Consider the following 18,498-nt stretch of genomic DNA (forward strand, 5'->3'; position numbering starts at 1 on the left):
TAACATGTATGCTTGTATCCTTTTAAAATCATAATTATTAAAATATCTCAGTCATGCATTTCCAATTAATACAAAACCCCTGCTGCTAATTCTACTGACTAAACTTTTAATATCATCCACTCCCCTTTAACCTAGTTGCCTAGCCAATGAAAATATTTGTGGCTTTTGTCTCTGAGACAATACAAATACAATGTAAAGTAAATTTCAAGATAAAACCTGCTTCATCTCTCCCTCTTGAATAATGGTCTAACCAAGCTACTTCATTACATACCCAGAATTTGATAACAAGATATGCCCCACTATAGACTATAGTCTAAGTTCTGATTTTGCAGATTTCAATCAGGATTTGACAACCCTCCCCACATTCTAACCCAGGCAGATTCGCTTATACCTAATAGTGAGTTAATGCTCTGCTATCCTGCTACCTGTGCTACTGATCCTTGCTGTCTTGAAGAGATATGGTAGAGGAAGAATCTATAAGATCTGACAGATTTGACACATTTCTTGGACAGGTCAAGGTAATGACCTAGGAGCCATCAGGCAGAAACATAGAGAACCAAACAACTGATGCAGCATCCAGAGTACACTGGATGCTTTCAGCTGCCATAGCTTATCAAGAAAGCAAAGAATGGTAGCACAGGTGGTGGAACGGGTAAGTATTTCTGTACACGGATACCTTTTTTCAGGTTTAAATGCAACAAAGAAATCCAAATAACAAATTTTACTATCCATTGACAAGTGGATTCTAAAAGCTGTTTGCTGAATTAATTATATAGATCTATATATTTAAAAAAATGATCGCATAAAAGAACAACCAATTGAACCTTAATAATAAAAAATGATGGCATTTATTTACATGGTCCACAAAGCAAACCTACAACTATAGATTAAAAAAAATAAAATGGAAAAAAAAAAACAAAAAAACAGTGCATTTTGCCATTTTTTTTCTTAGAAACAAGTCTGTTTTATGCAAATATAATGAGCAATTAATATGAGTGTACATATTTTGTGAAAGAAATAATTACCATACTTTGAGTCTTAAAGACTTACTAGCAGTGCACAGTTTGCAGGGGATCTTACATACGCCCAGGTGAAGTCATTAGTGTCTTAATGTGTGTCCAGTTATTATTTAGTGTACATCACTGTAATATTTAGAAGTTTTCTAAGTATAATTACAGTAATAATTATAATAGTGTCTTAGCAACATGAGTTCATTATCTGTGTTATCCGGAGCTTTTTATTTATTGAATCTAGCTAATAGGTCAAGCCTTCCAGGCGATCCTGCAGGTGTTATAATTAGTTGTAGTGTAAAGCATCTGTGGCTCTAGGAAAAGTTTATTATACTCAAAAACAGATAACGTAAGTCATGCATATGTGAACCTCATTGGTAATACTGGGGTAGATTTTTTTTAAAAGTAAAGCACCCCAACTGTCAATAACAACTAAAATCAAACTTCAACTCTAACAAATCAGATCAGTAAATGAAAGAGGATGGTATGGTTGGAACCGGCATAATGGTTGGTATCAGCAAGGGCATAACACTGTAATAAATTAAGCCCCTTTGTGTTTTGTAATCAATATAATAATTACTTATCACTAACTCATGATTATTGTACTTTTTTAAAAAACCCAAACAGAAAATAAGCTGATCATATTGTAAATGAATGTAGTATGCTATTTTCCAGTCTTCACTGCTGTTAAAGTGCAACTTCTTAAAAAAAAAAAAAAAAAAAAAAAAAAAAAACACCCCCTACACCCAAATAAAAACAACACACACACCAACCAAAAAAAGGGGCAAATTCAGTGGACCACACAGGTTTTTTTTTACCATCACTCTTCTATGTTTCAACTATTTAAGGGAATTGGATAAAGAGTTTAATCCTGTCAGAAAAAAAAAAAATTGTGTATATATATATATATATATATATATATATATATATATATATTTGCTACAACAAAAATAAAAACACATTTACTTGCCAACGCTGGGTTAAGAATTAACTTTTGTCTTTCAGGAAACTATGCCACTTGCTTCTATTAGTCAAGCTTAGCACACTAAAATATGTTTGTCACAGACGAGCCGTATTTGAAGTACAAATCTACAAGACCACATACAGTCAATATCTCACCAAGGAAGCACTCTACTTCTACAGTGACAAGTGTATCGTAGCTCACATTTAGAATTTTAAAGCCTGCGACTAATAATTGCTCTGCTAGATAAATAAACATGAAAGCTATCACCTGAACACATGCTAAGAGCAATGCTTCCATTTATATAGAAAACCCAGTTGGAATATTGGCTTTTTGCAGTCAGTTGAACTTTACAAATAACCAGCCCACATACAAATAGCTGATTTTTCAACAAAGTTGTTACTAAAATGTAGATTGGAGAAACTGCTGTCACTATAGTTCATATCAAACTGCCATTCTTTCTATCAAGTACAAGTGCTGCATGTCAAAATGAATGGGGATTGTTCTCCCTGTGTCAAACCAGTGATAGGCTGGCAAAAGTGCTGCCTGCTGCGTTTTTGAAAGTTGAGCTTTCCCTTTCATGATCAAGTGGTGGGGGAGTGCCAGCCTCATTCTTTTCTGGGTTGATGCAGTTCAACCGAGCCAAGTCATGCAAGGTTGATCTGTTACAGCAGAACTAAACTCATCGATTCAACTGTTTCTCAAAACAGTTACATTCAAGGCATGCTGTGAACGATAACTGTCACAGTTGCTTGTGCTCTCCACCACACTGTAAAGTCATCAAACGGAGGGTGTCATAACTGATCACATGTGCAGCACCATGACAAATGCAGATCAGAGGCTAAGATGGCAGCTTTATTGGCTGCAAAGGATAGAAAGGATCAGTTCCGCTGCATGCAAGGTCATTCATCTAACATCGTCATGTACTGGCCAGGCAGACTCTAGGCAATTTTTAACCAGCTGTTGATTGAAAAACATTATTAACCACTTCCCGTCCGGCCCATGTACATAAATGACCAGACGGGAGCAGTGCAGGGGCGGGTGGCTGTTTATAAACGTCCACCCGCATTACCTGCCTGTGCGTGCTCCATGGGAACATGCGGCACTGATCACTGTACGGTTGGCCAATCAGTGATCACATGAATAGTAGTAAACAAGATTTCACTTACTGGCATCATTGCTTACTACATGTGAAATCTGTGAATGATCACAGAGGTCACATGGTACAAGGCTATTCACAACACCCTTGTACCATGTGACAAGCTGTGACCAATCAGCTCTCACAGTATTTCTTAATGGCTGCAAGAATGCAGGCAGAGAGAAGGATAAATGATTGCTTTTACATGTGTAAAAGCCTTTATGGGTGTAAAAGCAATCAGTGTAAGAAAAAAAATTCTTCATTGCCCCCCACTAGTACAGTGTCACTATGGTGACACTGTACTACTGGGGTGACAGTGTGTTAAAAAAAAACAAATATAAAAAAAAATAAAAATGTAAAAATATTTTTGGTTATAAACTAATTTGGTTTTTTTTTTTTGGCTAAAAAGATAGCCGACTACATTTTGGCCAAGATTTATGAAGAAAGATTATCTATTGGCAAAATTTTATAAGAAAAACACTTTTTTTTTCAAAATGTTTGAACTTTTTCATTTATATAGCAAAAAATAAAAATCCCAGTGGTGAATAAATACCACCAAAATAAAGTTTTATCTGTCTCAAAAAAATGCTAAAAAATTCATATGTGTACAGTGTTGCAATTGTCATTCAAAGTGTGATAGCTGTGAAAGCTGAAAACTGGCCTGGACAGGAAGGGGGTGAAAGTGTTCGGACTTGAAGTGCTTAAATGAACAAAGGCAACCTACCCTCAAATGTCTTCTGGTTGCTTGGGTCAGTTTGGTCATTTTGGCATCAAAACCTGTTTTAAAGTAGTCAAACTTTCCAAGCCACGTAAGCTCGAAAGAGTAGGGCCCTCAAACCCCTTGTGTATCGCATTGTATTGTTACTGTTCTGTCGCATGTTCTGTCCCCCTTTGTAATGTACAGCGCTGAGTGAACTGTTGGCGCTTTATAAATACTGTATAATAATAATAATAATAATGTATTGTCGGCATTAGTTTGATGTTGGATGTTTTGCTGTGCGTGTTATTTCTATATTTTAAAAATCAGCTCATAGCAATTCAATTCTGAGATATGATGATAATGTACCTAATCGAATGCAGCAGTCAGCAGGAAACTCTTTTTATTTGGGATCTTCAACAGGTCATCTTTTCTAGCCAACTTCATAAAATCACAAGCATCCAAATCAGAGGAATCATTCGACTAAACGCTAGTAATTAACACACCTGCACACGTCTGGAAACCACCTGCAAGTAATACTGGAGGAGTGTAAGTAGGAAACGCTGCTATAGAATGCAATTAAAACAAATTGACCCCATGTCTACCCTTCACCAACCCAAGGTGTCTAATACACATGTAATTGCGACAACATGCCTGTTGCGTTTGGAAGAAAACACCTGATTCTATTTCCGTTTCTCTCCAAACAAGTTCACGGAGTTAATAATGTGACAAAACGGCTATTAGTTGCAAAACTAGGGCAAGGTGGTGTAAATTGTACCTATGTTTGTCACATGCAATTTACAGTGGTTGTCATTTTAACACACTGTGCCATGCACTGTGTGACACCATGCTGGAGGCTTTTCAATTATATGCAAATTATCCAAATTAAGAATAGTTTATGCAGATTTGGAGAGTCTACCCCAGTGCAGTAATTAAAAGAAAGACATAGCAAATAAAATGCATGCTAATGAGATTCTGCAGGAAGAAGTATGCCTGTATTTCACTGTCAGTTGGGAGCTGGCAGTTAAAGTAAAAAGAAAACAGACACTTCTCTTTCATCCCCTTGAACATATGACAATCTAAATGTTAGGAAAATAACCCAATATATGTGTTTTTTTTTTTCTGAAGCCATGATAAACAAGATAATTAACTGCCAGTATGTGTCTCAGCTGCTGCTCACCACGTGATCTTTCACACTTTCATTTCAGTGGGAAACTGGGAATAAAGCTAGCCTGGAACCGCTGGCAGACCACGAGGTCTCGCTAAGTAATCTGCTCTCTTCATTTTCATGCTCAAGTCCAGGAAACTTATCGAGCCTCTCGCAGAGAGTATATCAATTTCAAAGCGGCTTGGCATTTGAAAGTATATTATGCAATGCTGCTGCACCAGTTACATTTACAAGTTACGCTAAAATTGCCGAACACAGTTTTGCTTTTGAATAATGTATAAAACGTACCTCCCAATTTATTGAGATGGGAAAAAAGAGATACTTTTTAACACAAGGTATGTCAGCGAAGGACAACCAGCAATCGCACCCTCCAATTAAGGGGAACATGAAACATTTAGAAGCGATAAGTGATTGACAAAACCCTCTTTAACCCCCGGTTCACATATATGAGGCCATGTGGGTCGCGTTTTGCACGGGCATGAGAGCCCATTCATTTGAATGGACTCCCGTACCCGTGACATGCAGAGAAGAAGTTCCTGTAGTACTTTTGAAAACGCAGCCCACACGGGAACCTCGGTTCCCAGTACGGTTGCGTTTTCCAGTGCGGTCGGCATGCTATTAGAACTAATGGCACTCACCCACGGGTCTGCATTTCTCTGTGCGGGTGTTGCGGCTGTACGGATTTTTGTGCGGATCCAAAAAGGCACCACCCACACAGATGTGAACCTAGGGTGAGGCTAGGTTCACATCTGTGTGGATGGTGCCACTGTGGATCCGCATGAAAATCCGTGCAGCACCCGCACAGAGAAATGCAGACCCGTGGGCGGGTGCCATTAGTTCTAATGGCACGCTGCCCGAACTGCAGAACGCAACCGTACTGGGAACAGAGGTTCCCGTGCAGGCTGCGTTTTCAGAAGTGCAGGGACTTCTCTGCGTGTCATGGGCACGGGAGTCCATTCAAATGAATAGGCTCTTGTGCCTATGCAAACCGCAACCCGCATGGCCTCATATATGTGAACCGGGGGGTTAAAGAGGGTTTTGTCAATCACTTATCGCTTCTAAATTTTTCATGTTCCCCTTAATTGGGGTTTTGTCTCGTGTCCGTGCAAAGCACGGCCGCATATATGTGAACCAGGGCTTACTCTAGGTTCACACCTATGCGTTTTCTGCTGCATTTTAACATGATGAGACAAGTTCACATCTCCATGTTTTCACCTGGTGCGTTTTTTGGAAAGGGTTAGGGACTTTTTTAAATGTAGTATGTTGTGTTTTTGGTTCTATAAACGTCAATGGCTGCAGAAAAGCATGTAGTGCATTTTTGATGCGTTTTGATTTGCCCAGCAACAAGTTAAAAAAACCTTCAAAATGCATCAAAAATGCATGTGCAAAAGCACAAAACACACTGCAAAATGCACTGCAGAAATGGGTCAAGCACAAACTGCCTAGGTGTAAACCTAGCCTTACAGTACTTTTGCTTTATATTAGAATTTAAAAAAAGAACACGTGTAATCATATAAAAGGTAGGATGAAAAGTTGACAGTTAAAAGAGTTTATTGATTTATTGAGGTCTATAAGCCAGAGTAGAAAACGTGACAGAGGAATCTGGTTAGTATAAGAGGGTCTGTCTATTCAAGGAAGGGGCTATTGGGAGCTATAAAATGCGATAACTAGAATAAGAACTATAATGACAGATTTAAAGGAACAGTATATCTAAAATACATGTTTCTGCCTTTAAATGAATTAAAGTCATGAATCTACTTACAGCAACTGATCATGGACAAAAACCAATGCTTTGGACAATATTATTGGCTTATTTTTTGTTGTTGGACAATACTTAACAGTTATTTATTTAGATTGTAAGCTCCAAGGAGCAGGGCCCTCCTAACCCTCTTGTATTGAACTGTATTGTTACTATATTGTCTCATGTTATATTGTAAAGTGCTGAGCAAACTGTTGGTGCTATATAAATCCTGTATAATAATAATAATAATAATAATAATAAAAAAAGCTCTTAGGATTGTAAACTCCAAGGAGCAGGGCCCTCCTTTCCCTCTTGTATTGAACTGTACTGTTGCTGTATTGTCTCCCTTTATATTGTAAAGAACTGAGCAAACTGTTGGTGCTATAGAAATACTGTATAATAATAGTAATAATAATAATAATAATAGCTCTTAGATTGTAAGCTCCAAGGAGCAGGGCCCTCCTAACCCTCTTGTATTGAACTGTATTGTTGCTGTATTGTCTCCCTATATATTGTAAAGAACTGAGCAAACTGTTGGTGCTATATAAATCCTGTATAATAATAATAAAAGCTCTTAGATTGTAAGCTCCAAGGAGCAGGGCCCTCTTAACCCTCTTGTATTGAACTGTATTGTTGCTGTATTGTCTCCCGTTATATTGTAAAGCACTGAGCAAACTGTTGGCGCTATATAAATCCTGTATAATAATAATAATCATAAAAGCTCTTAGATTGTAAACTCCAAGGATCAGGCCCTCCTATCCCTCTTGTATTGAACTGTATTGTTGCTGTATTGTCTCCCGTTATATTGTAAAGCGCTGAGTAAACTGTTGGCGCTATATAAATCCTGTACAATAATTTCTGTTTATTCAATAACTGCAGTGAAGATGTGCTAATTACACTAACCCAGGAAACAGTTTAATATAGTCAAATCAGTTAGGAAAAGATTGCTGATTGGATCTGGGGGTTACGGAACAACTTGCATATTCTCTTAACTTATAAGCCATCTACCTTGATAACCTTAAGCCCTGGGTTCACACTGACGCGGTGCAGAATTTGCAGCGTTTTCTGTGCAAATTCCGCATCAGAATCGCACCCCATTCATGCGAACCACTGCGGGTGTGTATGTTAACAACACCCCGAAATCAGTCCGCAAAACGCAGTGCGATGTGCAGAATCAGATCGCATACGTGTGAATAGCCATGTAATCCGATTCTAGAGCGGACCAAAAAAAGGGTCCTGCACGTTTTTGGTGCAGGTGTGGTGCGATTAGAGCCATACAAAATGTATGACTCCAATTGCACCGCACAAAAATGGCATGTGATTTGCACAGGAATGCGGTTCCTGTGTGAATCACATGAGATGTACTGCACCGCATATATGTGAACCCATGCTAAATCTAGGTTCACACCTAAGCTATTTCTGCAGCGTTTTGCAGTTTGCGGAAACGCACAGCAGTCCATTTAACATGATTTCCTATGAGACACGTTTACATGTTCGCATTTTCACCTTGTGCATTTTTTGAAAAGGGTCAGGGACTTTTTTTTAAATGGTTGGTTCTATAGACTTCAATTGACGTTTTTGACGCATTTGTGATGCGTTTTGCATTTTAATCTGCCTAGCAACAAAGAAAAAAAAATTAAAAACCCCCCCACAAAACGCAGCAAAAACACAGCAAAAACAGGTCAAAAACACGTGCAAAAACACAAAACACACTGTAGAAATGGATCATAGGCAAATTGCATAGGTTTAAACCTAGCCTAACCCTAGGTTCACACCTATGTTTTCTGCAGTATTTTGCAGAAATGCAGTACAGTTCATTTAACATGATTTCTATGGGACAGGTTCACATCGCCGCGTTTTCACCCGGTGCATTTTTTGGAAAGGGTCAGGGACTTTTTTTTAATGCAAAACGTTGCGTTTTTGGTTCTATAGACTTCAATATGAATGCTGCAGAAAAGCATGTAATGCGTTGTTGCTGCGTTTTGCGATTAAAATCAGCCTAGCAACAAAAAAAAAATTTTTTTTTTAAATTAAAAAAAAAAAAATTCAAAACACATTAAAAATGCGGCAAAAGCACAAGTGTAAAGACGCAAAACGCAATGCAGAAACACCTCAAATGCAACCTTCATGGGTGTGAATCTATCCTAAATGTAGATATTTGCTATCTCTACATAATATCCTCCCAGCAGCTAAGCCAACTTTATTTTGCATAGTTTCAGTTCAGATGATCCATGACACTTGAATATATTCACACATAAGCATTACTGAACCTAATTAAAGCAACCAGTGTGTATAACGATATTAGAAGTCCTTTAAACTGGTATTAAACCCAAATGCAAAAATGTATTATATTGCAGCTTATCAATTTTTAGATATGATGGCTGCATTTGTTTTCTTTTTTAGGGTTTCTTTCTTTTATTTTAACCTTGTGATCCAGACAAAAAGTGTTTTTTTCAACAGAAAAAGCTGTCCTGCAGATGCGGAGGATTGAGACAAACCACTGAACACTGACAGGGGTGCTTACAAGAGTCAGTTTTTACTCATGTATGTAAAATCTTTATCCCAAAAGGAGCAAAACTGTTGCTGCAACTGCCTATAAAATGTTAGCTGGTGTTTAGCTTCAAATTGTTAGTATATTTAAATCTGCTAGAGCATCTAACACCACCCTCCCCTCCCAGACTGCTGTCCAAAGGTGTCTCTGTTACCTCTTTAGTCCTCATGCACACTGGACATTTTTACAGCTGCTGTTTTTGGCATTTTTTTTCTACAGCCAGTAAACCCCCCAGCATGTTATCCTATGTGTCCATGCACACATAGACTGGAATCAACGTTTTTTGGCTGCAAAAAAAACCCAGAACTAGTGGGGTTCTAGAGGAGTTTTTTAGCTGTAAAAACGCTCTACCGCTGAAAAGCACAGGAAAACACGGTAAAGTGCCACAAACCGGCATTTTTGGACTTTTTTGACCAAAAAAACACTAACAAATGCTAAAAAAAAACACAAACGCAGAAAAACGTGGCAAAACGCCGCTAGACGTGAATGCAAAAACGCTAAAAAAAAGCTGAAAAACATGTTTTTACATGACTTTACACAGCTAACGTTACCAGCATTATCAAAACACCCCGTGTGCATGGAGACTTATCCAGAGTGTAGGTACCCCAATACAGGGAGTGTGTTACTGGCCAGATCACCAGGTGAAAATAGAGGGGATTAAATCCTAAGCAAACAAAACTAATGCAGCCTCCACACCTGCTGATTGGTAGGCTGCAATTTCTTACATTTATTGTGTGAGGTTTAAGACCACTTTAAGGAAAACAAGGGGCTTGTACCTGAATTTCTGCAACAGCTTGTGTAACAATATACGGGGCTAAGGATGAGTAAAATGGAGTTTTCATTTTCCCAGAACGTTGATCAAAATCAGATTTTGGTGAACTGCACTGATGTCAATGAAAAGGTGTAATTAAGGTGGACTTATGGGCGCTATAAACCTCCCAAGGTTTAAGCAAACAGCTGTATACCTTGGTCACATTGGGTGCGATTTGGCATGCAATTTGCATGCCATGCGACTTGCAAATCATATGCCAAGTCGCACCCTACTGTCCGCTATTGCTCTAATAGCATATTGGTCAAATTGGTGTGTTTCCGACTTGATCGGAGCCGCACCAATTTCTAAAGTAGTACATGCACTACGTTTTGTGCGATTTGCATAGATATCTGTGTCAGATGTTTTGCAAATCGCAACTTAAATCAGCAGGTCACCCGATTTTGAAATTGTCCGACTTCACTGTAAGTCGCACTATTTCAAAACCGGCTTTGATGTGACCTGGGGCTTAGGGCCAGTTCTCACTATGCCCTGATATGAATCGCACAAGAGTATGCTGTGCGTTCCTGTGCGATTCATATGCGGCTCTATGCGATGCGATTTCATGCCCGTTCATCTGAATGGGATGAAATGGCACCGCGTCACACTAAAAGTAGTGCATGCAGACACGTTGCATGATACTTGGTACCATGCGGTTTGGTGCTCATTCATTTGAATGGGATGAAAATCGCACTGCATCACGCTAAAAGTAGTACATGCACTACATTTTATTAAATACATGGTAAACACATTGCATGATACTTTATACCATGCGGTTTGATGCAGGCAAACATAATGCATTTGTGACCTGAGTTCAAGGTGTTGTTAACTTTAACTGACCCCCGCAGCAGATCACATGGGCATTGCGATCAGAATGCGGTGCGGGAAGCCACATGGGAACGCGGCTCTCCTCTGTTAAAAAACAGCCTCTGGTTAGCTTTATTATTTTATGTTTTGTTTATTTTTTATCATAAGACAGTGGAACATTTAAAACAAAATAAATATTTTCAGCAATTTACACAAATAAAAAGAAATAAAAAGGTAATACAACAAAAACATAAAGAGAACTAAGAAGTCCATTTATAAATGCAAGACCCAGCCTTTTTTCTAATTGGATTCAAATGGAAAAATGTTTGAATCCTAGGGGAAAGTTTATAGATAGAAATCAAAACTAAATCAAAGAAAAACAAAACAAAAACAAAATCTCAAAAAGGAATGCAACTTTGCAACTTTCAACTAACCATCCCAACCGGGAAACTATCTGCTTGGAGTTTGAAAGATGTCCCTGTGCTTGGGTGGGATTGCTCCAGGTACTCTGGTTCCCTTCCCCCACCCCCAATGCTCAAAACCATGCTGGTAGATGAAGTGGCCCCTGTCTATCTGCCCTAGTATATGTCTGTCAGATAGGGACCTTAGATTGTCAGCTCCTTTAGGGCAGAGATGGATGTGAATGTGCAATACATAGAGTGCTGGGTACACTATCAGTGCTATATAAACTACCTGTATATATAAAAATAAATAAATAGCTCAATGAGCAAAACTGAACGTTTTCTATAAAATGTTGCCAAAGTTGAAGCCATTCATCTTGTGGCAAAATACATGTAAAGGAAATCCCTGGCTCAACCCTAGTAATCACCAGCCCTTTAAAGCAGTATTAAATCCAAAATCAAACATGTAATATATTACAGCTCATTACTTTAATGCGGTGGCTGCATTCGTTTTTGTGTTTAGGCTTGTTTCCCTTTACATGGTGATCCAACCAGTAAGTCTGTAAATTTTTTTCAACAGCACAAGCTGTCCCGTAGATGGAGGATTACAGGGTTGAGACAAACCATTTACCACTCGCACAGGTGCTTACAATTATCAGCTTTTTCTACCTGGTTACATCGGGTGTGACATGGCATGCGATTTGCATGCCATGCGACTTGCCAATCACATGCCAAGTTTCACCCAATTGTCCGCTATTAGAGCGGTCATATCGATGAGGTTCCGACTTGATCGTAGCCGCACCGATATCTAAAGTAGTACATGCACTGCTTTTGGTGGGATTTGCATAGACATCTGTGTCAGATATCTTGCATATCGCAAGTGAAATTGGCAGGTCACCGGATTTTGAAATCATGCAACTTTACTGTAAGTCGCACAATTTCAAAATCGGCTTTAATGTGACCGGGGGGTTATTCATTAATGTTAAACCTTTATCCCAAAAGGGAAAAAACTGTTGCCGTAAATGTGTTCCTCAAGCCATCTTACCGTAGGTACACACCTAAGCGTTTTCCGCAGCGTTTTGCAGAAACGTACTACAGTCCATTTAACATGCTTTCCTATGGGACACGATCACATCCCCACGTTTTCACACGGTGCGTTTTTTGGAAAGGGTCAGGGACTTTTTTGAATGCAAAAAGTTGCGTTTTTGGTTCTATCAACTTCAATGGAACCACTACAGAAAAGCATGCAGTGTGTTTTTTATGCGTTTATGCCACGATTATGATGCCTTTTGCATTTTAAATATGCCTAGCAACAAGAATTTTTAAAAAATGAAAAAAAAAAAAAAAAAAACACAAAACGCATCAAAAATGCGGCAAAAACACAGGTGCAAAAATGCAACACGCAATGCAGAAACAGCTCAAACGCAAACTGCATAGGTGTGAACCTAGCCTTAAAGTCACCATACATATTACAAACACATTGTACAATCTCCTTCAGATCTACCAACAACCATGTAGTATGATGGTACAGACATTGTATGATCAGGTCATAACATGTATAGTCACACTGAAGCTCATTAAACGTGTTACAATCTTCTTTAGATCTACAAACAACTATGTAGTATGAGGTCCTGCCTGATCATATACACGTTGATTGAATAGTTAGGTCCTGCCTGATCACATACACGTTGATTGAATAGTTAGGTCCTTCCTGATCGCATACACGTTGACGGAATAGTTTGGGTAGGTCCTCATATTATGTAGTATAGCTAAATTTAAAGACGATGGTACAGACATTGTATGATCAGGTCATAACATGTATAGTCACACTTAAGCTCATTAAATGTGCTACAATCTTCTTTAGATCTACCAACAACTATGTAGTACAAGGTCCTGCCTGATTGGATACACATTGATTGAATAGTTTGAGTAGATCCTCATATTACAGTTTTGCTGAAGTTAAAGTTGATTGTACAGAGATTGTATGGTCAGATCGTAACCTGTATAGTGACCCTTAAGCTCATCATACATGCTGCAATCTTCCTAAGGTAGACCAACTAGTATGGAATGCAAGGTCCTACCCGAATGGATCCAGACTGATTGGATGGTTTAGGAAAGTTCTTATATTACATAGTTTTGGTAGATATAAAGTTGATTTTATATCAGATAATGTGTAAATTGGCCCCTAATGTGTACAATGTGTAAATTGTCCTCTAATGTGTACAGTAGATCTAAGAATACCCTCTCCCCAGATTGACAACTGCTGTCCAAAGGTGTCTCCATTGCTCTTCCAGTGGAGCAGAGACACCCTATAATGCTGGTGCATTTAAAAACACTACGGGATTGATTTACTAAAAGTGGAGAGTGCAAAATCTGATGCAGCTCTGCACAGAAACCAATCAGCTGCCAGGTTTTATTGTCAAAGCTTCAATGAACAAGCTGACGTTAGAAGCTGATTGGCTACCATGCACAGCTGCACCAGATTTTGCACTCTCAGTTTTAGTAAATCAACCCCAGTACTAGTTTTTTTAAAAATGCATATTTCATTTTAATGCGCTTTTAACACACTTTTAATGTGTTTTTGGAGTGCTGTCTGATTTATTGACTCCCAGCAAGCACCTGTGAGGTATGTGAAAAACGCACCAAATACGCAGATGCTCTTTTGAAAAACTGCACCAAAGAGGCAGCATGAAGAACTTTTCAAAACGCAGCGCATCTACAGTGCAATGATATGAACAGTTAGATGGGATTTAAGGGGGAATAGTTTTCATGCTCTTTTGGTGCACTGGAAAGGTGCATTTTAGCATGGCAAAAACACACCAGTGTGACAGGGGTCTTAGGAAGAGTGTTACTGGCAGGATCAACAGGTGAACATAAAAGGAAATAAACATAAGAAGACAAATCCTAATTATCTCTCATAGTGCTGGAAGCATTAACCAGCCAGCGTTCTATTGGTATTGCTATTGAATTGTTGGCACTCTGTTAACTGTCATCCAGGTTGAGAGCTGGGAGCTGGTTTACGCTGATTTATTGGTTCTAAACATAAAACAATACTGGTTTACACTAATAAAAGATAAAAAAAAACCAACGCAGCCACTACATTTAACAAAATTGGTAAGCTTCAATATACATCTTTAGTGGGCAGCACAGCGGCTAAATGGTTAGCACTTCAGCCTTGCAGTACTAGGGTCGTTAGTTTGAATCCCAAAAGCTAAAAAAAAAAAGAACACTAATGCAGCCACTACATTAAAAAAAATTGAAAAGCTTCAATATACATCTTTAGTGGGCAGCACAGTGGTTAAATGATTAGCACTTCCGCCTTGCAGTACTAGGGTCGTTAGTTTGAATCCCAAAAGATAAAAAAAAAGAAAACTAACGCAGCCACTACATTAAAAGAAATTGGAAAGCTTCAATATACATCTTTAGTGGGCAGCACAGCGGCTAAATGGTTAGCACTTCCGCCTGGCAGTACTAGGGTCGATAGTTTGAATCCCAACCACGGCACCACCTGCCTGGAGCTTGCATGTTCTCCCTGTGCCTGCGTGGGTTTCCTCTGAGTCCTCTGGTTTCCTCCTACACTTCAAAAGACGTGCTGGTAGGTTAACTGGATCCTTTCTATATTGGCCCTAATATGTGTATGTATGAATGTAAATTAAAGGACCTTAGATTGTACACCTCTGGAGGGTTAGGGACTGATGTGAATGTACAATAAATATGTAAAGCGTAAATTGACAGCGCTATGTAAGTACCTGAAATAAATAAATAAAAAATAAATCTTACATTCTTGACGTGTGGAATAAGTTATCAAAACTGATGTGAATGTACAAAACATATGTAAAGCACTGTGTAAATTGACAGCGCTATATAAGTACCTGAAATAAACAAATAATAATAAATCTTATATTCTTGATGTGTGGAATAAGTTATCAAACTGATGTGAATGTACAATATATATATATATATATATATAGCACTGCGTACACTGACAGCACTATATAAGTACCTGTAATAAATAAATCTAGTTTAGGGTTTAATCTCACTTAATTTCAATAGAGCCTTTGATTAATCTATAGGGCAGACAAGTTGTTAGGTGGAACCTGGTCCAGTAGCTGTGGCACACAAGGTGCCAGCACAGTATCAAAGTGAGGAAAGCATTACCTTCTCTCTCCATGGATGACATAGGAACTTCGGAAGAAGCCCAGCAGTTCATTTTCTATGATGGCATTATAAATGATTTTGAGGTTGTAACTTTTCTGCACCTCCAGGCTCCGGTTTAGGATGACTACCAGAACTTGGTTGGGCGGATAAGTGAAGAAGCTGGAAACTTTGACGTCCCCGGCCGCTCGGTCTTCTGCCACTTGGACTCTCTCCACCGCCAACCTGTGGGCATGGACCACTATGTACCTACTGGAGTTCAGACACTCGATCTCCACGTTGACTTCTCCTGAGAAAGTCAAGTTGTCCATGAAGGCGGTGATCATGAGGTTGTAGTGGAGGGGTCTGAGGTGTGTTGGGAGTCGCAGGTAGGTCCAAGGCTTCCAGTCTTCTTCTTCCTCCTGTTTGGTCGCTCCATCTCCTGGCTCCTTCCCTACCTCCAGGTTCTGGTTGAACCTAGCCGCCTCCACCAGGCTGCCGTTAATTGTCCTCCCGGAGGCATCAGGACATTCCTCGAATCGAACACTGAGCAGGACGGCGATGATGGTCACCACGATCAGAGCCAGGATGGAGATGGCAAAGCCCACCATCAGTTTCCTGTGCACGGTGATGTGCCGCTCGGTGCTCCGGGGTCTCACGGTGTCAGCCCACTGCTCCTGGACTCCCCTGCCGTTCCTCATCCCGGAGTCTGCGATCGCCTCGGAGCTGAGAAGTAAGCTGCCCTTCTGCCGTTTACTGTCCAGAGCCATAGCAGGGCATGGTGGAACTCCAGAGGGAGGAGAGGTCACACTGCTCTACCAACGTCCCCTTCTAGGACTTGGACCTTCACCGCACACTTCATTCCGCCTGCCACTGCCTGAGCATGATCCCATTAAATCCTCTACTGCCGCCTGTCATCGGCGGGCTCTGCGCGGAACCCGCACCCTCCGCATCCCTTTAGTCCGACTCGCTCCTCCCTTCCAGGCGCGGGGTGGTGCGGAGTGCTGCCCGTCACTTGTACCCAGTGTGCAGTGCCAGCTCCCCCCCACCTACCTACAACTTACAGTACTAGGAATGCCATTTCTCACATATCCCCCAAATGATCACTTACAGGGCTTCCCCCACTAGGAAACCCCCTCTAGACTCTCAATGGCCAGAATAAATTATTATTAGGCACTTATTATAATACCACTTCCAAAATTAATCAAATATCAGATCCCCTTGTAGCATAATCTCCACCTTCACCCCTGAAGATGCAAACGATAATAATAATGATGAATATGCCAAAAAAGAATTAATCCCACCCAACCAAAACACAGGTGAAAAATAAAGTCACCTGTGTTTTGGCTGGGTGCAGGGGCGGACTGACATCTCATGGGGCCCCCGGGCAATAGGGGATCATGGGGCCCCTGTGTCCTTGCCCAAACTCAAAAAAGCCTATGAAAAAGGTACCAGGGGCATCACATGGGGCCCCCTACTGACCCCGGGCCCTCGGGCAGTGCCCGAGTTTCCAAATGGTCAGTCCGCCACTGGTTGGGTGGGATTTACTAATGAATTAATTATTTTTTGGAATATTCAACGTTATTATTAAGCACTTGCCCTGCCTGGACCCCCTATATGTGTATGGGCTGCCCCCCCAGATGGCAGCCCTGCCTCTATATAATATTTTCATGGCATTATCCCACAGTGGGTTGTACTGATGTTAAATAATGCATGTTGCCATTCCTGATCTGAAAAGGATCTACCAAAATCCTTCTCCCAACTAATCATAGGGGCTGATCTAGTAAATGGCACTCAAATGTTTTCAAGAATGGGGCTGACTTATCCAGAGGCGTTACCCCTCTTCCTGACCAGGCCATTTTTTTGCGATATGGCGCTGCGTTACTTTAACTGACAATTGCACAGTCATGCAACGCTGCACCCAAATTAAATTTGTGTCTTTTTTTCCCAATATAGTTTTCTTTTGGTTGTATGTGATCACCTCTGCATTTTTTATTTTCTGTGCTATAAACAAAAAAAGGCAGACAATTTTGAAAAAAATATATATTTTTGACTTTTTGCTATAAAACATATCCATTAACAAAATTTAAAAAATAAAATGTCTACATAAATTTCCTTTTTTTTCCACAAATGGAGCTTTCTTTTGGTGGTATTTTATCACCTGTGCAGTTTTTATAAACAAAAAAATACTGACAATTTTGGGAAAAAACTATATTTTTGACTTTTTGCTATAAAACATATCCAATAAAACATTTTTTTTAAATAAAATTTCTTCATAAATTTAGGCCAAAATGTATTCTGCTACATGTCTTTGCTAAAAAAAAAAAAATCCCAATAAATGTATATTAGTTTACGTGACAGTTATAGCGTCTACAAATTACGGAATATATACTTTTTTTTTTTTTTTTAATACTAGTAATGGCGATCGGCGACTTATAGCAGGACTGCGGCAGGCATTCTAACACTGGGTGAGAACTAACAGCCACTGACATCCCAATGACACTAATACAGTGATGAGTGCTAATAAAAAGCACTGACACTGTACTAATGACACTGGGCAGAAAGGGATAAACATCTGGGATGATCAAAGGGTTAACTGTGTGCTGTGTACTGTTTTACATTATGTGCTGTGTGTGTTTTACTAGGGAGACATGCTGTTTTGTATTTCTCTGCTGTTTACACACAGGTCTCTCCCATCAGCTTGGCGCAAGGATCGCCGGGTGCCGGCAGGGAATCTCTGGGTGGGACCTGGTGATTGACATCCCTAGCCACTAACGGCAGTATGGGTAGGACGGTGGGCGTGTGCATGCCCCCTACCCGGAAATGCAAATCACATATATACGCGATTTTGCGCAGCCCTGCTGCCCTGTAGCAGTACTTCTACTATAGGGCAGCAGGCAAGCAGTTAAAGAGGAGCTCCGAGCTCCCCCCAAAATAATAAGTCCCCATGCACACAGGACGCTTAAAAAAACTCTCCTAAAAGCCTTCCTCCTGGCAGCAGCGTTTTTGCAGAAAAAACGGCTGACATTTCTAAAAGTATCTAACGCTAAGAGCTGCCCCATAGCAGATATACTGCTACAGG

At 39.9% G+C, this 18,498-nt stretch overlaps 1 protein-coding gene across 1 annotated transcript in view; it reads right to left on the bottom strand.

Annotated features, from left to right (window-relative positions):
* The window catches only part of TRHDE (thyrotropin releasing hormone degrading enzyme), a 934,547-nt gene extending 918,165 nt beyond the window's left edge, over window positions 1-16,382 (bottom strand). Inside the window, exon 1 of the mRNA XM_089674098.1 lies at window positions 15,441-16,382. Coding sequence (XP_089530224.1) covers window positions 15,441-16,186 — 746 coding nt within the window. The 5' untranslated portion in view covers window positions 16,187-16,382. The remainder of the gene's footprint in view (window positions 1-15,440) is intronic.
* Between the last annotated feature and the right edge of the window lie 2,116 nt (window positions 16,383-18,498).

The sequence above is a fragment of the Staurois parvus genome, unplaced genomic scaffold (assembly GCF_062004578.1).
Source record: "Staurois parvus isolate SC_StPar_1 unplaced genomic scaffold, SC_StPar_1.0 ptg000147l, whole genome shotgun sequence".
Lineage (NCBI taxonomy): Eukaryota > Metazoa > Chordata > Amphibia > Anura > Ranidae > Staurois > Staurois parvus.